Source organism: Oncorhynchus masou, chromosome 31, assembly GCF_036934945.1.
Source record: "Oncorhynchus masou masou isolate Uvic2021 chromosome 31, UVic_Omas_1.1, whole genome shotgun sequence".
NCBI classification, from domain to species: domain Eukaryota; kingdom Metazoa; phylum Chordata; class Actinopteri; order Salmoniformes; family Salmonidae; genus Oncorhynchus; species Oncorhynchus masou.
The window spans coordinates 92,442,128-92,464,627 of record NC_088242.1 but is presented as its reverse complement, the minus strand read 5'-3'; the positions used below and the strand labels follow the sequence as shown (position 1 = coordinate 92,464,627).

General features: G+C 44.4%; 1 protein-coding gene across 3 annotated transcripts in view; it reads right to left on the bottom strand.

The window, feature by feature from the left end:
• The window catches only part of LOC135524748 (receptor-type tyrosine-protein phosphatase S-like), a 130,201-nt gene extending 114,133 nt beyond the window's left edge, over positions 1 to 16,068 (bottom strand). The window contains exons 1-4 of one of the 3 annotated variants that reach the window (XM_064952543.1): positions 13,848 to 16,068; positions 13,089 to 13,670; positions 12,775 to 12,911; positions 12,431 to 12,575 (exon numbers count right to left, since the gene is read on the bottom strand). In XM_064952543.1, the coding sequence (XP_064808615.1) occupies positions 12,431 to 12,575; positions 12,775 to 12,911; positions 13,089 to 13,670; positions 13,848 to 14,349 (1,366 nt within the window). In that variant the 5' untranslated portion in view covers positions 14,350 to 16,068. The remainder of the gene's footprint in view (positions 1 to 12,430; positions 12,576 to 12,774; positions 12,912 to 13,088; positions 13,671 to 13,847) is intronic. The other 2 variants (XM_064952540.1, XM_064952541.1) reach the window with 2 other exon arrangements.
• Between the last annotated feature and the right edge of the window lie 6,432 nt (positions 16,069 to 22,500).

Genomic DNA, 22,500 nt, shown 5'->3' with positions numbered 1-22,500 from the left:
TTTTCATTCCAAAACAAGAGTTTGAGGAAGCGAAACACAAATTGAAACAAGGTACCGGAAAATAAATTCTCTCTGTAACTGATGTGATACAAAATAAAGAAAAACATTGGGGTTCAAAAGGTCAAATCATAAGAAACATGAAGAAAAAAAACAAGGTAATTGAGCAGAAAACGGAAAATAATATCATTACAGCTCACAAACACCGTCTGCATCATACGTACCTGGCTTCCTTCAAATACTAACTTTTTAAGACTTTCTTACCAGCAGCACCTACCTACAGAGTGATCTCACACTGAGGCAGTGAGTTACAACCCTCTCCCTCCATATTAGTGTGTTAAGAAATACATTTTTTTTTTACAAAATAGTCATTTAGCAGACAGTGTTATCCAGAGGGACTTACAGGAGTTATGTGAGTTATGTGCCTTGCTTAAGAGCACATCAAAAAGATTTTTCACCAAGTCGGCTTGGGGATTCAAACCAATAACCTTTCGGTTACTAGCTCAACACACTTATCCGCTAGGCTACATGCCGCCTTATCAACTGTGCTTTGTAACTGTTCAAATCGGTCTGTTAAGTTAGGTCGTTTTGGACTCTCTTGGGTTGCTAGGAGGGAGAGAGTTGGCTCTGTGCTGTAGCCAGGACTGTATTATCCTCTTGTATAACTTGGGCCGGAGGGAGGGTCCACAAGACTGAGGAATGGGAGCATTTGGGGAAAAACTACACCCACCTGGTTCTGTGTTTCTGCATTTGACCTTTGGAAAAGGACACAGTTCATTTTTTTTACAGTAGCTTTTTGCTCAGAGAATCCCATTTCATAACTTCCCCACCTGTGTACCAGTTGTATAAACAACACAAAGAACACAAATGTAAGACTTGTGCTGCTGTACTCATTAAGGTTAATGCTGCGGTAAACTCGCTATCAGGGTAGCCAGAGAAGGCAGGTCTTTACGGTCAGTGGACAGTCTCAGTCAACAAAATATTAGAACAGACTATTATTTTTGGTGTCCAATGTGCTTATTTACTTACGGTTTTACTGGATTTGAGGCTTTCAGTGTTTTTCTTCTCTCTCCAATAGATTGTATTTTTCAAACGCTCAGTGTAACATCACAACAAATATTATGGTTAAAGCCAAATATACTAATTGATTTTAATTAAAAAAACGTTATTTTTGGAGATTTTTTATATTTTGTATGGTATAATCTTTGTAAATTATATCATAAATATGACTGGTGGAGTTATGTCACACATGCAGCTAACAAACATATATGGAAATGTCTGCTCTACCCAGAATTACAACCAACTACTTGCAGTATTACTGCAAAAATGAAGGAGGATAGTGAAGGGAGAGAAAGTAAGGAGCTTGTCTGTCAGCCCTGCATTAAAGACCAAAAATTGGTAAAATAAATACCAGTTTCATTTAAGGACCAACAAATGGACAGCTGTATAGACATCAACATACCATATTCCGATTCCATGGCATATGGTTTATGAACTGATACACAAAATGATGCCAGATTCAAAACTTAAAATAGTTTTTCAATTAAAATGATTATACAAAATTTCTGCAACCAATAGAATGTTATATATATGTGTGATACAACCTTCCTAGCTCTGTAGATTTTGCAGATACAGAATCATTTAGATCGGAAATTTGTTTTGGGACCTGGCATCCTTTCATCCCTCCTCTCTACATTTTTCCTCTGTCTCTGCTGCTAAAGCCACTTTCTACCACTCTAAATTCCAAGCATCTGCCTCTAACCCTAGGAAGCTCTTTGCCACCTTCTCTTTAATCTCCCCCCTAGAAACTCTGCAGATGACTTCAGAACATTTTGAAAAGAATCACAGCACATCCGAAAATATATTGCTAAGTAAAAATGACACCGTGGTTCTGTTCACAGATGCCCTACCCTGTGCTCTGAGGATGGGACTGGATGGTGTTCCAGATGAAATGGGAGGGGTTGACGGGTAGCTGCCCAAGGATGCCCGGACCCTGGATGGTGTTCCAGACCATTTGGGAGACCTTCTCCCTTACCTCAAGCTCATCAACTCATCCCTGACCGCTGGCTGTCCCTTCCGTCTTCAAGAGAGCGAGAGTTGCACCCCCTTCTGAAAAAACCTACACTCGATCCCTCCGATGTCAACAACTACAGACCAGTATCCCTTCTTTCTTTTCTCTCCAAAACTCTTGAACGTGCCGTCCTTGGCCAGCTCTCCCGCTATCTCTCTCAGAATTACCTTCTTGATCCAAATAGTCAGGTTTCAAGACTAGTCATTCAACTGAGACTGCTCTTCTCTGTATCACGGAGGCGCTCCGCACTGCTAAAGCTAACTCTCTCTCCTCTGCTCTCATCCTTCTAAACTATCGGCTGCCTTGATACTGTGAACCATCAGATCCTCCTCTCCACCCTCTCCGAATGGGCATCTCCGGCGCGGCCCACGGATTGCGTCCTACCTGACAGGTCGCTCCTACCAGGTGGCGTGGCGAGAATCTGTCTCCTGGGACTCACCAAAAACCCAAGGGCTCTGTTCTAGGCCCTCTAATATTCTCGCTATACACCAAGTCACTTGGCTCTGTCATAACCTCACATGGTCTCTCCTATCATTGCTATTTACGACACACAATTAATCTTCTCCTTTCCCCCTTCTGATGACCAGGTGGGAATCGTATCTCTGCATGTCTGGCAGACATATCAGTGTGGATGACGGATCACCACCTCAAGCTGAACCTCGGCAAGACGGAGCTGCTCTTCCTCCCGGGGAAGATTTTGCCCATTCCATGATCTCGCCATCACGGTTGACAACTCCATTGTGTCCTCCTCCCAGAGCGCTAAGAACCTTGGCGTGATCCTGGACAACACCCTGTCGTTCTCAACCAACATCATGGCGGTGGCCCGTTCCTGTAGGTTCATGCTCTACAACATAAATAAGCCTCACACAGGAAGCGGCGCAGGTCCTAATCCAGGCACTTGTCATCTCCGTCTGGATTACTGCAACTCGCTGTTGGCTGGGCTCCCTTGCTGTGCCATTAAATTACAACTCATCCAGAACGCCGCAGCCCGTCTGGTGTTCAACCTTCCCAAGTTCTTCAAGACGCTCCTCCGCTCTCTCCACTGGCTTCCAGTTGAAGTTGGATCCGCTACAAGACCATGGTGCTTGCCTACGGAGCTGTGAGGGGAACGGCACCGCAGATACCTCCAGGCTCTGATCAGGCCCTACACCCAAACAAGGGCACTGCGTTCATCCACCTCTGGCCTGCTCGCCTCCCTACCACTGAGGAAGTACAGTTCCCGCTCAGCCCAGTCAAAACTGTTCGCCGCTCTGGCCCCCAATGGTGGAACAAACTCCCTCACGACGCCAGGACAGCAGAGTCAATCACCACCTTCCGGAGACACCTGAAACCCCATCTTCAAGGAATACCTAGGATAGGATAAGTCCCTTCTCACCCCCCCTTAAATGATTTAGATGCATATTGTAAAGTGGCTGTTCCACTGGATGTCAGAAGGTGAATTCACCAATTTGTAAGTCGCTCTGGATAAGAGCGTCTGCTAAATGACTTAAATGTAAAATGTAATCATTTGTTTTGGTACTGTCCATATGTAGCTAGTTTTTGGTCGCAGGTTCAGGAATGGCAAAATAATTGCAAGCTTTACCTGGAGATAACTCTGCAAATAGCACCTTCGATCAATAATATAATAATACTAGTAGCAAAAAAGTTTATCTTTAATCTGTAGAAACTATGAGAATAGAAAAGTTCAGAACTTTAATGAAACATCACAGCACAGTTGAAAAATATATGGCAGCTAAAAATGAAAAGTGGATCGTGTTCAGAGATAGATGGGAGGGGTTGAGGGTAGCTGAAGGATGGGAATGGATGGTGTTCAGAGATAGATGGGAGGGGTTGAGGGTAGCTGAAGGATGGGACTGGATGGTGTTCAGAGATAGATGGGAGGGGTTTTGCTGAAGGATGGGACTAAAAATAACAAGATAAATAATGTCAAATATACTGTGGTAAAACGTATATAGGTTCAGAATTTTGTGAAACAGCACAGTTGAAAAATATATGGCAAATAGAAATCAAAACTGGATGGTCTTCAGAGATAGATGGGAGGGGTTGAGGATGGGACTAAAAACAAACAAAAGTAATGTAAACTATACTGTGTCTGTATAATGTATATAATATGAACAGTATAAGAATGAAGTAGAAGCCTAAGTGTTGCTGTCCATTCCTTTACTCCAATTAGGGGAGGGGTGGTAGGGTTAGGGGAAAACAATAAAGGAAAGTATCTTAAATATATATTATATATACAGTATATACAGTGGCTTGCGAAAGTATTCACCCCGCTTGGCATTTTTCCTATTTTGTTGCCTTACAACCTGGAATTAAAATAGATGTATTTTTTTGGGGGGGGGTTGTATCATTTGATTTACACAACATGCCTACCACTTTGAAGATGCAAAATATTTTTTATTATGAAACAAAAAATAAATAAGACAAAAAAAACTGAAAACTTGAGCGTGAATAACTATTCACCTCCCAAAGTCAATACTTTGCAGAGTCACCTTTTGCAGCAATTACAGCTGCAAGTCTCTTTTTTGCCTATTCTTCAAGACAAAACTGCTCCAGCTCCTTCAAGTTGGATGGGTTCTGCTGGTGTTCAGCAATCTTTAAATCATACCCCAGATTCTGGGCTTTGAAGGCCATTCCGAGACATTTAAATGTTTCCCCTTAAACCACACTCAAGTGTTGCTTTAGCAGTATACTTAGGGTCATTGTCCTGCTGGAAGGTGAACCTCCGTCCCAGTTTCTCTCAAGAATTCCCTATATTTAGCGCCATGCATCATTCCTTCAATTCTGAACAGTCTCCCAGTCCCTGCCGATGAAAAACATCCCCACAGCATAATGGGGGATGGTGTTCTCGGGGTGATGAGAGGTGTTGGGTTTGCGCCAGACATAGCATTTTCCTTGATGGCCAAAAAGCTAAATGTTAGTCTCATCTGACCAGAGCACCTTCTTCCATATGTTTGGGGAGTCTCCCACAAGACTTTTGGTGAACACCAAACGTGTTTGCTTCCTTTTTCTTTAAGCAATGGCTTTTTCTGGCCACTCTTCCGTAAAGCCCAGCTCTGTGGAGTGTGGATGAAAGTGGTCCTATGGACAGATACTCCAATCCCGTTGTGGAGCTTTCCAGCTCCTTCAGGGTTATCTTTGATCTCTTTGTTGCCACTCTGATTAATGCCCTCCTTGCCCGGTCCATGAGTTTTGGTGGGCGGCCCTCCATGGTCAGGTTTGTTGTGGTGCCATATTCTTTCAATTTTTTAATAATGGATTTAATGGTGCTCCATGGGATGTATTTTTATAGCCCAACTCTGATCTGTACTTCTCCACAACTTTGTCCCTGACCTGTTTGGAGAGCTCCAGTATTCATGGTTCCGCTTGCTTGGTGGTGTCCCTTGCTTGGTGGTGCCCCTTGCTTGGTGGTGTTGCAGGCTCAGGGGGCCTTTCAGCCAAAACGTGTATATATACTGAGATCATGTGACGGGAGATTGCACACAGGTAGACTTTATTTAACTAATTACGTAACTTCTGAAGGTAATTGGTTGCACCAGATCTTATTTAGGGGCATCATAACAAAGGGGGTGAATACACCACGCACCACTTTTCCATTTAACATTTTTTTAAAGTTATTATTTTAATTTCACTTCATCAATTTGGACTATTTTGTGTATGTCCATTACATGAAATCCAAATAAAAATCAATTTACATGACAGGTTGTAATGCAACAAAATGGAAAAAACACCAAGGGTATGAATACTTTTACAAGGCACTGTATTTATAAAAATATATATATGGGGGTTTGGAAATGATGCAGACAATTACATTGATAGAAGCCACAATCTATCTGCAATATTAAAGCGGATCTACCCCCCCCCCCCCACAATTTTTTTAAATAAAAAAATCTTTGAATCAACAGCGAATGCTCAGCGATCAATCTATGTGAAGAGAGAAGCTGACAGGGCTGGAGCTATTGTGCCACGCAGACCCGTAAGACCAGATAAACTTAAGACAGGCAATGTGCATAGTTATGGGTTTCGCCTCGGCTCCTACACATGCCCAGTGGTGGAGATTATGGACACTAGAATTACAAGATGGAACTCTGGTAATGCTTCACTTCGGTAGGTCTTTTGAAGTATATTTTAAAAGCCTGTATGAAAGCCATATTGATATCATTAGTCATCTCTGTGGAGATATCGCCACCAGATTGTAAGTCTGCTATAATGTGAATGGAAGCTTGGGAAGATGGGGTTTGGGCTGGTAGAGGCTTTATAATTGACTGCAACTCCCCCCCCCCACCTGCTTCAATAGTGCCCGCTTCCAACACAAGCTGGTCCACAAGTCATAAGTCTGCGGCTAGTCAATCAATGACTGCCACGGATCAAATTGCTGTCGCATTCAGTCAGTAAGTGTGATTACACAATGCGCCCGCTTTGTTGTATTTTCTTCCTCAATGTCAGAGTAGTATTTGTCACCATTATGGAATTAATCCGACTCCGTGCCTAATGGCCACGTTCGACAAATATTCCAATATATAAAAACCTTCAGCAATTACAGTAAGTAGGGGACTAAATGCGAGGATTCAGAATGTGCCACTTTAATTTGAGCGATAACACTCCACTGGTTGCTGTCAGCTTCAAGGTAAAATCTAAATGTGTAACAAAGCCTGACACTCCAGAGGTCTCCCTATAGCTTCTCGGCAAAGCGCCAAATAAATTCTGACGCTATGAAATGGGATTCTTATCTGTCATCCTAGGGCCCTTCACTCTCCCCTCTGCAAACCTCCCGTAAAAACACCCACCCGGGGGTCCAGCCGGCCCCCATTACTGTGTCTCTTGTTGAGGGAGATATGGGGAGCTCCCGGTCTCTGGTGTGTGGACCCTCCGCGGACCTTCTTAACGGTTGTCTCATAGGTGTCTCAACCTTGTCTGACTGGGGCAGCGTATCCCAGGGGCCATACATCTGACTGGGGAACATAGCTGCCCACAGGACCAATATGGGACAATAGGACCAATATAGGACAACAGGACCAATATAGGACCACATGACCAGTATAGGACCAGAACAGGGTCAGTACAGGACCACAGGACCAGTATAGGACCAGAACAGGACCAGTACAGGACCGCGGGACCAATACAAGACCAGTACAGGACCAACATAGGACCACAGGACCAGTATAGGACCACAGGACCAATACAGGACTAGTACAGGACCACAGGACCAGTACAGGACCAGTATTGGACCAGAATAGGACTGCAGGACCAGTACAGGAACAGTATGTATTTTCTTAGCCCAAAATAAGTTGAATTAGATATAGTTAAATCGATCTGTTTGGAGTCAGATATTGCATATTTGAGATCAAATACAGTAAGTGATTTCGAGAACTATAAGGTTCTATCTGCAAAAGATGATTTTGAAATAATTGGCTTTAAAGTTCTTAAGACTCATTGGTTTGAATGGTGTCAGCTATTTTAATCCTGCATTCTTTTGAATTTAACAAGATGATTTGGGGGTATTTAGAGTACTATATAGGTAGAGAAACACTGAACAGAACCAGGCTAATGTCATTAACTGCATTTTGACTAAAATGCAGATAGAACCTTTTAGTTCCAAGCTCTTGATTTCTTGAACCTAAAGTGTAGGTGAGGAGTTGGGAGAGAACTCCTCTGCTGTTGGTTTTCACTGGTCTTTAGTGGTGACCATGGTCCCCATGACAATGGCCCCTGGTCACGCCACACGGACTGAACACAAAGTCAACGCTCTGAGAGGACATGTGCACTGTTCCAGAGAATATAGACAGAATGGAAACAAGGAGAGGATTGTCTTTCGTTTTCACTTCACTTGGTTGGCAAAGAGGTCCAGTCTGCAGAGTAACGCAAGGGTAACGGCTACCATTTTCTAGTGTCTCCCGTCCTAATGGTCTTTTTTCCTAACATGTCATTAGAGTACAAATACATCTAAATGTGTTTGAGCAGAAAGCCCAGTCCAGCCACTGGTAAACAAGGTTCCCTCATTATACTGTAGCCTGCACAAGTGTGTGTTGTGTATAGCGAGCAATCTGATGCTGCTCCAATGAGGTGTGTGTTTATAATGACAGTATCTAGCAGCGCCACACTAATGTAATTGGATTGTTAGCAGGGGGAGGAAGAGGGAGATGAGGGCCGGCGGTCTAGAGCGTCGGTCATGTGCCTCAAAGCAGCCTCCCAGAATCCCTGGGTTGTTTTAAGGATGGAACAATCTGATGATTGGCTTTGCCTTTTTTTGTGATGGACGGACACACAGTACACTCTTAACTCTACATTATGTACATCTCCAATACAGCCAAAGAAGAGTAGCAGGCACTTTAGGGTGTGTGTGTGTGTGTTACACGGCAGACTAATAGTGAATTCTGCTTTTCTGTGCTTTTCCTGACATGTATGAGTAAGCAAACCACAGACATGTTGTATAAATATTTAACCATTTAATATATGGATACGAATATTTAACCATTTCACGTATGGATATGAATATTTAAACCATTTAATTTGTGGATATGAATATTGAACCATTTCATGTATCACATATTTACCCATTTCATGTACGGATATGAATATTTAACCATTCCGCATATATGAATATATGGTATGATATATATATATATATATATATATATATATAATATATAAATATTTAACCATTTCACGTATGGATATGAATATTTCACCATTCCGCATATATGAATATTTTACCATTTCATGTATGGATATGAATATTTAAGCATAATGAAAGTAGACATCTAAGTTATTTCGTGCCGAAGAACATCCCTTAGCAGTGGTATATTGGCCATATACCACACCCTCTCGGGCCTTATTGCTTAAGTAGGTCACGGGGTCGTTGCTATGGGTTACGGCAGACTGGACCACCTGTACCAAACAAACACTTACCTCAAATGCATCCACTAGGTCATGTTTTTTGTTTTGTTCTTTTGTGATGTGGAGTGAAATGCAGTTTTGTTTTAACTGCCCGAGTTTGTAACTTTTCTGACCTCTTCGATGTGAAGCCCGTTGGCTTTTTCTGACACCTACTTCAGAAGGGACTTGTGAGAGGAGTGGCTGGCTGTACACGAGCAGCCGATTGGCTAAGAAAAGTGACTCATATCCCTGGACCCTAACGACAGAGCTCAAGGGGTTGAAAAGAGGAGACCCTCAGCACAAGCAGAAACCCCAGGAGATACTTACTCTAGTTAAATGGATAAAGTTTGGAAATGATATCGCTAAGTGGTGTATGCAGCAGCTGTTGTGGTGGCTGCATTGGACTTGGGTTCACATTAGAACCCAACCGCCAGCAAACATTTTGCAAGCTGCATCCTGATGTAATGTGAGCCATATGGTTTTGAAAAACCTGAAGAACAAAATACAAAAAAAAATCTAAAATTGACTCAACGAAACAAGAGGAAGGAAACAAAGTAAGCAAGGTGATGTCAAGCCATTCCAAGGAGAGATTTTGTTCCATTTCAGACAAGGGGAACATGTTACAGAGACAGCAATGGAGGGACAGACAGGGAGATAGAGAGAGAGAGAGGTGTATCTGGAGAGAGAGAGGTGTATCCGGAGAGAGAGAGAGAATTCAGAGAGAGAGAGAGAGAGAGAATCCAGAGAGAGAGAGAGAGAGAGAGAAAGAGAGAGAATCCGGAGAGAGAGAGAGAGACAGGGAGAGAGAGAGAGGGGAGAGAATCCGGAGAGAGAGAGAGAAAGAGAGAGAAGAGTGTATCCAGAGAGAGAGAGACAGAGAGAGAGAAAGAGAGAGAGAGAGACAGAGAGAGAGAAAGAGAGAGAGAGAGGGGAGAGAATCCGGAGAGAGAGAGAGAGAAAAGAGAGAGAGAGAGAGAGAGAGAGAGAGAGAGAGAGAGAGAGAGAGCGAGAGAGGAGTGTATCCGATACAATCCGCTTGCAGCTTACTGTTCTAGAAAACAATGCAAGACATACATAGATAGACAGACAGGCAGCGATACCCACAAACAGAGCTGGGGTTGGATGTACATATATAGGTAAGGCCATGCCTGGTGTGGCCATTGATCAAGGATGCAGTGACAGAATGCCAACAGCACACCCAGGGGACACGATGGAGTGTTGCATGCAACTGGTGCCCCATCAGTGATTCAGCAGCACTGTCTGAGTAGCTGCCCCCATCACTATCAACATAAATGTGAAGTGGTTATCCCACAGCCCTACACCCCCAACAAGGGGGCACATCCAACACGTTTCACTGGTAGAGACAGAAAATGTGTTAAAAGAGGTCTCCTCCCACTACCATGGCTTTCTGATGGCCAACCCCAGTCAAAGTTCTTCATTGTAAACCCCCTAGGAATCGGACAGAGGACACAACAACTCCAACCTATTCTTAAATTAACCATCCATGTACATTACTGAAATGATAATGCAATTGTGTGGGCTATCATTACATGGATGCTGTATGATTAATACACTCGTTTGATCAAGGCTAGGGAATCCACATATTTGAGCAATGCTCATTGATCTGGACAATTGATCTGTCACAATTTACTACCCTACTACTACCCTACTACTACCCTCTACCCCACAAAGGCTGGCCTGATCCACCCATAATCCAAGCAAATCCAGCTACACTATCTGAGTTCTTCAGAGATTAAAGCCTTCAAGTGGAACTGACAGCGTTTTAGCAATATGAAATCTCATTCAAATCTGTTAATTTACATCCCAAGGAAGAATATGACACTTTTTAAAACATTTTCTAACAAGCGAGCAACTTAGATATGGTCATTTTGGGAATGACGAATAATAAGGCATTTGTGAAAATTCTATAGCAATATAAAGTGGGAGAATAGCCGTGCGATTGGACAAATAATAGACACTGCAGTAAATAAAACCTAATAACAACATATGTCTTGTCCAGTACCGGAGTCTACACAGACCGGTGTGCCACAGCCAATCAGAGCTACAGTAGGCCTATATGCAAATAAGCCAAATGCTACAAGGTCCTGCCATCATTCACTTTAAACTGGACTGTGAGTGTTTACAGGCAGTTAGCAACAGCATGACTTTAGATCATTAGAACGCCTTATTAAACCTCAACACATAACTCAAATCTTTCTATACAGTACGTAACCCCTTAAGAAAGTCTGGAGACTTACATGTAATATACTGCCAGCTCCACAGTCCTCAAACAACATTGAATATTCGATTAGGTAAGTCATCAGTACTCGCCTGCACATACTGTTCACCATGATGTTACTTGTGTGGGGTTATTTTTTTAGCAAGCAGTGTTTCAATTATTTAGATGTGTTCCTTGCATCTGGGATTTTTTTTTTTACAGGCCACTGTTGATCAGCTGGAATTAATTCAGGATGTGCGGCCTATGAGGTGCAGTGAAGGCTTCTGATTGGAGGGTTTTGCTGCCTGTCCTCTGAATCCTACACCCACCTCACCCCTCTCTACACATGGTTCAGCAGAAAGCCATGGCAGTCGCGGCCCACTGGGCACAGACATCAACGTAGTTTTCATGTACATTTGGTTGAGTTGTCACCATGTCATTGGATGTTGGTTAAAAGTTGTTTGAAACAAATCCTTACGTTGATTTGCTTTTTGCAAATTCAATTTGTTTTTAACGTTGATTGGACATCATCACATTGATTTTTTGGGGGGTTAAAATGACGTGGAAACAACATTGATTCAACCAGTTTTTTTGCCCAGCGGGTGGGGAGTTTTGTTTTGTGTCGCAGTCATGTGGGTTAAAGTGGACTTGCTGTTGACAAAGGAAAACAGCAGTGAAAGGAAAATAAAGAAGGTGAGAAACATTGACCGGTTTGTTTGACAATGGAGGATAAACTGCATCATAGTTAGCACCATGACATATAAACCCAGGTTGGAAAATAATACACTCTGAAGGTAAAAAACGGTTGAAGACGATCACACCTTTTTACAATTTCTAAGGTAACTCTTATCCTGCTGAAGAACAATAAGTAAAGTTATTTCTGTCAGGTTCAAGTCTTTGGGAGAAATCATCATTGTTCCCAAACCATTAAATCACATGTTGGCAATAGATGATCTGCATAGTATTGAATCAAGAAAGTCATTATAGAACAGAATCAGCTTTGAACCCTGTGCATATCCCTATAAAACACATTCACAGTTCAAAGGTGATGAGAACTTCGACATCAAGGCAACAATGGAGACACTTCAATTAATTCCACGCTTCTAGCCTGGAGCCAGGAAGAGAGTTCATGTCTTCACAAAAGATCTGCATGATTAAAGGTCACCAGAAGACACAAAAACATTGTTGACCCCTGCACCACAGACTCCCATCAGCCCGCCCACAGCCCACACAGAGGACATGGAGAAGAGAGCAAAAGAGCTACATACTGGCTTGCAAGGTTTTCTGGGATATTTCGTTGGTGAAGGCTCCAATGCCTTTGTTGGAAATGGCAGCCAGAGAGAAGTAGTACTCGGTGTTCGCCCGCAGACCCTCAACGACGTACGAAGCAGTGGGGACAAAAGTTTTGGTCACCTGTTGGTGGAGAAAAGTGAGGCTTTTGACTGAAATTTTATATCACTGGATCTTACTGTACCTCATGTTTGTTCCTTTTTGCACCTTGTTCGCTGAACACCTTTCCTCAAACAGTGTGTTCTATGAGTACTAAAAGGCAAATGTTTGGTCAACACTCTTCCCACAGCTCACTTTTAACAAAAGAACAATCATATCTTACCTGGCTACCAAAACTGCCCTCTTTGTACCGGAGTTCAAAGCTGATGATCCCCTCTTTCTGGAAGGCAGGTTCCCAGGTCAACTCCATGCTTGTGTCGGACACAGCACCAACCTGGAACTTTGTTGGCTGTCCGGGGACTATGACAGACAAAGATAAATGGAATTAGTGACAGTGATCATTGCAGTGAGTTCTCGTTTTTACAAGGACTTTCAACTACAGTACAAAATCGTAACGGAACACTTGTGGTATACATTCAACCCTAGTAAAACCACACAGAAATTGTTGATAGGAAGGGTTGAACCCAGAACCCTAACCTCCTTGCAGCACTTTGACATGGATGGGGTCGGAGAAGGGCCCGTCGCCCACCGAGGTAAAGGCCAGGACACGGATGGTGTAGGTCTCAGACGCCACCAGGCTCTGGATGGTGGTGATGATGCTATCCTGGACATTATGGATCTGCCATAGGCTCATGGGCTGGGACGGGTCCATGGTGTAGTACACCCGGTACCCTTTGATCTGTCCGTTGGGCTCCTCTGGCTCGTCCCAGCGCACCATCATGGTGTTCTGGGAGATGATCCGGGCCTGGATGTTGCGGGGCGGACTGGCCGGGGCTTGTTCCCCGGTCCGAGTCTCCACCGGCTCACTGGGGGGACCCTGGCCGATGGTGTTAAAGGCCGAGACGCGGATCTCGTACTCCGTGTTGGGGTAGAGGCCCCCGATGCTGTATCGCGTAGTGGTGATGCCGTCCATGGTCTCAAACTTGCTGTCGGGAGACTTGGCGCGGTACTGGATGATGTAATAGGACACTGGGTCCGGGTTGCCCGAGTCCCAGGTGATGGTGACACTGGTGGCCGTGGTCTCGGTCACCATTGGGGTGCCTGGAGGCTTGGGTAGGGCTGTGAGGGTTCAGAAGGGGGGGGGGGGTGAAGAGGGACTTTTAAAATTACTCAGATGCAGACATATAATTATTATTAAGATGCCACATCATAACACATCTCAATGCTGTTTTTTTCCCCCCAAACCACAGCAGTAGTACCAGTAGCCTAGAAGAATCTCTGTGCCCCCCCCCTTACACTTGACGGTGATCTGCGCCACCGCCTCGATGATGCCCAGACTGCTCATCGCCACACATGTATAGTTGGCAGACTCTCGCACGCTGTTGAGCTCCAGAACATTCCGACCCACTGGCATCTCGTCTTCGGGCGTTAGGTCCTCGGAGTTGAGCATCCATTTGACGTACGGCATGGGCGACCCTACCGCCACGCAGGTGATGTTCACACTGCCACCTGGCATCATCTCGTGACTGGTCGGCGGGATAGAAAAACGAGGGGGCACACGGCGGACTGGGAGTGGGGAGGAGGGAGGGATGAGGTGGAGGGAGGAGGGAGGAGGGAGGGATGAGGTGGAGGGAGGAGGGAGGAGGGAGGGATGAGGTGGAGGGAGAGGGGGGAGGGAGGGATGAGGTGGAGGGAGGAGGGAGGAGGGAGGGATGAGGTGGAGGGAGTCAAAAAGAGAGAGAGAAAAAGAGGTAACAAGACAGGCCGATAAAAAATGGACCCTTTCAACGGCATCCATTACATCCACAGAGAAAATCACAGTACAAGACAACTGAAACTCAACTAAATCTAGTACGTTTCTCTAGTACGCACATTCCAAAGTAACAAAAAATATATATTAAAAATGAGAAGGAACTGAACTAACAAGAACTCCTTCAACGACAATATAGATTGACATTAAAGCAACGATTCATAGCAACAAGGTTCCATTGACCAAAATTTTACCCATCACAGCACAATTAAAGACACAAAAATCTATTATGAGTTTCTCATCTTTGAAAACTGACCTACTGACAGAATATGTTTCGACAACATGGAGTTAACATCCATGAAGAAAGAGTCTAATGTTTGAGGGAGTACTGTATGATCGATGCCATACAGTAAACAGAAACTTCCTGTCCTCTCAGCCACTCAAAGCAAACCAGGAAGTTGGCCATTATAGGCCCCTCCCATGGCACAGGAAGAATAGGACATTTCTCCCATAGTATTCTATGGATATAGTGGTTATAGTTGGAGTTGGGGCCACATGCATCTGATTGATAAACAGGCTCGTGCTCTTAGCCCTAATGGTATCTGCAAGCTATGGCTAAAGATGAGAAACTTTAATCAGATTTTTGTGGTTTAGGGTAGATCCACTGGACAAAGCCTTTCGAAGATCTGACACGGTTCCATTGATAGATGCAGCTATCAGTCCCACAGACAGCATGCATAATAGACTGAGGTAAATCAAGGAGTAAACAATACATAACAAAACCAGATATAAAATTGAGATAGAATGCATTGAGGAATATAACTCAAGGGTCGCTAGCATGCCCAGACAAAGACGATTGGAGAGGAAACGGTACATATCTGAGAAAGGATAGAACGCGCGCAAGGAATTAAGAAAGAGAGAGAGAGAGAGAAAGAGAGAAAAAGGAGGGGTGGGAGGGAGGGAAGGGGGGGGGACCCATTTCAATGCTGTGTAAGCTTCTTTTTTTCGAGAGAGAGAGACAATGTGACCTAATGTGACAGTTGGCACATTGGCACATTGCAATCCTGGCAGAAGTAAAGCAAAATAGGTATAGAGAGGAACAACTAGTCTGTCTATTAGAGGACATATAGAGACAGCTGTAGTAGCTAGGGAGGAACAACTAGTGTGTGTATTAGAGGACATATAGAGACAGCTGTAGTAGCTAGAGAGGAACAACTAGTGTGTCTATTAGAGGACATATAGAAACAGCTGTAGTAGCTAAAGAGGAACAACTAGTCTGTCTATTAGAGGACATATAGAGACAGCTGTAGTAGCTAGAGAGGAACAACTAGTGTGTCTATTAGAGGACATATAGAGACAGCTGTAGTAGATAGAGAGGAACAACTAGTGTGTCTATTAGAGGACATATAGAAACAGCTGTAGTAGCTAGAGAGGAACAACTCGTCTGTCTATTAGAGGACATATAGAGACAGCTGTAGTAGCTAGAGAGGAACAACTAGTCTGTCTATTAGAGGACATATAGAGACAGCTGTAGTAGCTAGAGAGGAACTATCAAAGACAGGAGAAAAAGGAGGTAGAGGAAGAGCTGGGGGTACAGCACAACGGATGTCCAGGATGGGAGAGAATTGGGGGTAGTTGGAATGGTCATATAAAGTTGATCATGTGGTTGAGTGGGGAGAGGATTAGGTTGGGTAATAATTTGTGTTTATGTGAGTATGCATAGTATATCTACGTGTGTGTGTGTGTGTGTGTGTGTGTGTGTGTGTGTGTGTGTGTGTGTGTGTGCGTGTGCGTGTGTGTGTGTGTGTGTGAGATACACACTGTGTATGAGGCTATGGGACTCATGCAAGAAAGGTCCAGAGGGAGAGAGATTAGTAAAAAAAATAAACCGATGGAGAATATGCTGAGACTCAGACTTAGAGACAGACGGACAGACCGGGAGGATAAGGAGATGGGACACGAGGCAGAACAGAACAGACCGGAGCAACAAGACTGCAGATTGAAGGAACAGACAAACAAGACACTGATGGGCAAGATAATGTACTGTACGCAGAGGTAGGGGAAGGAAGGAAGGGAGAGGGTAAGGGAAGGAAGGAAGGGAGAGGGTAAGGGAAGGTAGGAGGGAGATGGTAGGGGGAAGGAAGGAGGGCGTAGGGGTAGGTGTGGGTAGGGGAAGGGAAAGGGGAAGGGTGGGGGAAGGTAGAGGAGGGGGAGGTAGGAGGGGAGGGTAGGAGTGGAAGGTAGGAGGGGTTAGGGAAGGTAGGAGGGGAGATGGTAGAGGAAGGTAGGAGGGGAGATGGTAGGGGAAGGTAGGAGGCGTAGGGTAGGTGGGGAAGGTAGGGGAGTGGGTAGGGGTAGGAGAGGGAGGGGGGGAAGGAGGGGATGGAGGAGGGGAGAGGGTAGGGGAAGGTAGGAGTGGGTAGGGTAGGAGAAGGTAGGAGGAGAGAGGGTAGGGGAAGGAAGGAGGAGAGAGGGTAGGGGAAGGTAGGAGGAGATAGGGTAGGGGAAGGTAGGAGGAGAGAGGGTAGGGGGAAGGTAGGAGGAGAGAGGGTAGGGGAAGGTAGGAGGAGATAGGGTAGGGGAAGGTAGGAGGAGAGAGGGTAGGGGAAGGAAGGAGGAGGAGGGGAGAGAGGGAGAGGGGGGAAGGTAGGAGGAGAGGTTAGGGGGAAGGTAGGAGGAGAGAGGGTAGGGGAAGGTAGGAGGAGAGAGGGTAGGGGAAGGAAGGAGGAGAGAGGGGAAGGAAGGAGGAGAGAGGGTAGGGAAGGTAGGAGGGAAGGTAGGGGAAGGTAGGAGGAGAGAGGGTAGGGGAAGGTAGGAGAGAGGGTAGGGGATGGTAGGGGGAGATGGTAGGGGGAGGTAGGAGGATAGGGTAGGGGAAGGTAGGAGGAGAGAGGGTAGGGGAAGGTAGGAGGAGAGAGGGTAGAGGGAAGGTAGGAGGAGATAGGGTAGGGGAAGGTAGGAGGAGAGAGGGTAGGGGGAAGGTAGGAGGAGATAGGGTAGGGGAAGGTAGGAGGAGAGAGGGTAGGGGGGAGGTAGGAGGAGAGGGTAAAGAGACTGATTCTGGCCAAAGTAAATAAAAACATGTCTCAAAGTGGGTTTGAGGTCTCACACACTGGGGCTTCAAATCAGAGATTCAACTGCCCCCCCCCCTCCCATCCCCAGGCTTGTTGCCAACAACAACCAGGGGTGCATTAAGGTTAAGGGGGGGAGGGGGTAGAGAGGAAAAATGGCATTTCTAACACACCGTGTCGATTCAAATGGGATTCATTCAATCATAGTATCGGATAACCTTGACTGTTTTTCCACGAGGGAGAGCACCATTCAAGCTTACAGCACACTTCCTCTAAAAGGATTTACCTGTTTGTGTACACCACCGAGCGTGCATTTCAATAAAGTAACTCTGAGCTGTGATCTTTAATACATAAACCAAGCCTGTGCACAAGGAGACATCCAAGAAATGTTTATCTCTACTTCTCAGAATCTGAACTGTAGAATCTACCGCAATTGATTGGTCACAGAATCACGGAGGTATCTCCCTTTTTACAGTAAGTGTAAAAATAAATGAATAATGCATTCACTCACATGAGTATCGTTTCCGTTGGGTGATAATCATATTATCCCAAACACCCACACCAGTGCTCTTCCAGAGTACCTTAGAAAAACCCCTCGAACTCACTGACAATGTCAATTGCTACTGTAGACCAGCGTGTCACAACCCGACCTTGAGGTCAAGGTAATCTATTCACATGACGTGGCCGTAAGTCCTGGTCACTACACATTTCCCCTCAAGATAACTTTTTTTTGTGTATTACTTTGTGGTTAGTTATAGTAAAATAGGTAACTCAAATGCATTATGTAAAAATACAACAAATTAAGCTTAACACCTCTGCACAGTTTAAGACAAGAATAACTATTTCCAAAATTGTCTCCTATTTGCGACAAGAACAAAAAGAAAGTAGGCACCATATTCACAACAAGTGGCTAACAAAAGGGGGGCATAACATTGTCTTTCATAACAGGTCATGACTGAATCACAACCAACCATCCACGTATATCAACGGAAATGACTTTGTTAAGGAGGCAGGAGAGGAGATAGTCAGAACAATGTCATATCTGTTGTCATAACGGTTATGGATTTTTGTCATCTTCCCCTGTTCTGTCCTAGTACGTATGATGTCACTCTTATGACAGATGTTTTGTAGTGCACTTCAAGTAAAGCATTGGCCATAGCCCTATAATCTCTCCCCAAAAAGTACTTGTTGAAGAACAAAGGTGAAAGGTCAGCCCATTCTTTACATGGACATGCATGGGTGTGGGCATGACATGAGGAACAGATCAACAAGGCCCGACACAAGAGAACCAGTACAGTCTAAACATGTCACCCAAGCCCATACAAGCATGCCATTCACAATCTAGCATGGTGTGGGACACATTTAAAATCAAAGAAAGGGAAATCCAACTTAAAATCTACAAAAAACATTGAGTCTTAACAGTATAGCCAACATCACAGTGTGTGGGTGTGTTCCTCAAGGCTCTGTAGTTTTTTTTTTTTTTTGGGGGGGGGGGGGGGACTCACGGCCACTTAAAAACCATTGCCAAATTGGAAACACTTGAATATTACATAACTACATTTACAAGGGGAGTCTATCTATGTTTAATTGTGTGGACATTGGAATAAGAGTACAGCAGTTTGTCTTTTGACGGTCCTGTTCTCTCCCTTGGGGCGAAGGTCAGACAATGGACCGAGCATTGGTGGTTGAGTGATTTAATTAAAAAAAATTTTTTTTTTACCTTTCACCCTTGCCCACCACTTCTAAGGTTCTACTGTTCTACTGTTACATTTTCTGGAATATAGGTCTCTCCCCCGGAACAATGGTATAACTATCTCCTTTTAAGTCTTTCAAGCGTAAAAGGAGAAATCATGCATTTATGTAGCCTCTGATGAATTCTGATTGGTTCTACCCTCAGAATGTCTCCAGGACATCTGTTTAAACAGAGCATCATTAGTTCAAGGTCAGACAATAAACTGCAGCTTGGTTATATCCTATACATCTTGAGATGGGTAGGAGCTGCTGACAGTAGCAGACACAGCTGTTTCAGTTGGTTGACATTTGGATCTCAAGTCAATGCCTCACCCCACTACCATTACCTTGATGTAGTACTGTATACGAAATGAGTATGGGATAGAGTGGAGTGGACAGCTTTATCATGCACTTGGCACTGTAATCTCTCTCTCTCTCTCTCTCTCTCTCTCTCTCTCTCTCTCTCTCTCTCTCTCTCTCTCTCTCTCTCTCTCTCAAACAATAGAGTGTGATGTGGGAAATGCTGTTCTTTCTCTGTGATGCTACTCTTTAGAAACACAAACCATTTAACAACAAAAAATAAAAATAAAGAAATAAAGAATCCCAATTGCATTGACACGTCTCCTTATTCACTAAGACCAGGAGCCCAAAAGGCACATACATAGTGACTAGTGTTCAAAATATACCAATGATTTGGACTACTATTTCAAGCCCCAATGTGGTGAGAAATACAACTCAAAAGGTCTTACAGTGGACGAAGGTGAAGAAGCAGTCAAGAGAGAACGCCAGAGTACTGGGCTAACTCTAAGTGGGGCCGGAGTTCAGTGACAAAATGGAGGTCAAAAGGCATCGGACATTATCGGCCATTTTGGTGAGGCAGTTTGTCCTGCCCCAAAATGAAGAAGGGGGGGGAGCCAAAATAATGTGTGGCCTTTAGTGTCACCTTGAAGCTGAGATTACACCTCTCGGTGCCTGAGGACACAGGCGTGATATGGAGATTCTGAAGTTACAAGCGTGGAGCAAGACCGAGCACATTTACATAGAAACCACATGGGGCTGCCTACACCTTGGCTGAAGCAATGCTAAATAGTCTCTATGGCTGGCTCATCAAAATGAGGATTATTACATGAGGGATACTGACATAAATCCTGGCCGGATATCTGATAATAGCAAACAGGAGGTTCAGAAGATTTTATAGTGCCTGACTATTCCATCGTCTTACAGATGGAAGACAAGCAGCCAAATTATAATGCAGATAGGTCTCAGCTTGGCCGTGAATTAGTCAGATTGGAAAGACTATAGAAATTAGGTTCAAAACTGGGAATAAATTGATCCCTGTTTTGTGCTGCAAAATACGCATTTCTTAATTTACACAGGACTCCAAGGATACAGATATATGTGTGTGGTTTTAAGGGGGGATATCATCTCCAGGACTCCTTTAAACAAAAATGGCTGGCTTCCACAATGGCCAGTGAGAAAATAAGGTGTAATCTAGCTTTCTTTCCCAACAGTTAAACAGAAATGCACAGCAGGACATGCAAGCACATTCAAAACAAGGCAGGCATCATAGTAGGACTGCAACATTCACATGCAGTCAGCACAGCACAGTGTTCCTGCATCATCGACAATGTGGATAAGGTTTTTCTTCAATTTCTCCAGACACTAACTACAGACCAACTACATTATTAATATGTAGATATCAATATAGGTTTGCAAAAAAAATACAAATAATCATCGGCAAAGTCTTCTGGGCTCACTAGTTATATTTCCTTCAGTGGGATCATGCCAGAGTTTGAGGACTCTACTCTGAGAGGACAACAATGGGAGAATATCGACCCTCCGGTATTCAAGGCATCAATTGGTACAATTGCTAATAGAGTGTCCATTTCTCACTAATTGGTGCAAGGTACAGTGGGAGCCGACAAACCCCTCATTTGTGTCTGAGATGAGTGAGGGCTCAAAAGAGATGATTATGTACATTTGCCTAATGAACTGTGTCGCTGGACGAAGTTGAGACGGAGGATTTCTACGGCAGTGGTGGCTTAGTTGAAACAGGCGAGGAGAGAAGAGACACAAAAGGAGAGCACAGATGTTGAGAACCCTGCCCACAGTAGTGTATGGGGCAACTATTGTGAGATGTCATTAACACCTCAACTACAACCTGTTGGTTCCACTGCCCACAGTAGTGTATGGGGCAACTATTGTGAGATGTCATTAACACCTCAACAACAACCTGTTGGTTCCACTGCCCACAGTAGTGTATGGGGCAACTATTGTGAGATGTCATTAACACCTCAACAACAACCTGTTGGTTCCATTGCCCACAGTAGTGTATGGGGCAACTATTGTGAGATGTCATTAACACCTCAACAACAACCTGTTGGTTCCACTGCCCACAGTAGTGTATGGGGCAACTATTGTGAGATGTCATTAACACCTCAACAACAACCTGTTGGTTCCACTGCCCACAGTAGTGTATGGGGCAACTATTGTGAGATGTCATTAACACCTCAACTACAACCTGTTGGTTCCACTGCCCACAGTAGTGTATGGGGCAACTATTGTGAGATGTCATTAACGCCTCAACAACAACCTGTTGGTTCCACTGCCCACAGTAGTGTATGGGGCAACTATTGTGAGATGTCATTAATGCCTCAACTACAACCTGTTGGTTCCACTGCCCACAGTAGTGTATGGGGCAACTATTGTGAGATGTCATTAACACCTCAACTACAACCTGTTGGTTCCACTGCCCACAGTAGTGTATGGGGCAACTATTGTGAGATGTCATTAACACCTCAACTACAACCTGTTGGTTCCACTGCCCACAGTAGTGTATGGGGCAACTATTGTGAGATGTCATTAACACCTCAACTACAACCTGTTGGTTCCACTGCCCACCACTATTGTGAGAGTACCTGTGTTCCATGCCCACAGTAGTGTATGGGGCAACTATTGTGAGATGTCATTAACACCTCAACTACAACCTGTTGGTTCACCTGTTGGTTCCTGCCCACAGTAATGTATGGGGCAACTATTGTGAGATGTCATTAACACCTCAACAACAACCTGTTGGTTCCATTGCCCACAGTAGTGTATGGGGCAACTATTGTGAGATGTCATTAACACCTCAACTACAACCTGTTGGTTCCATTGCCCACAGTAGTGTATGGGGCAACTATTGTGAGATGTCATTAACACCTCAACTACAACCTGTTGGTTCCATTGCCCACAGTAGTGTATGGGGCAACTATTGTGAGATGTCATTAACACCTCAACTACAACCTGTTGGTTCCATTGCCCACAGTAGTGTATGGGGCAACTATTGTGAGATGTCATTAACACCTCAACTACAACCTGTTGGTTCCATTGCCCACAGTAGTGTATGGGGCAACTA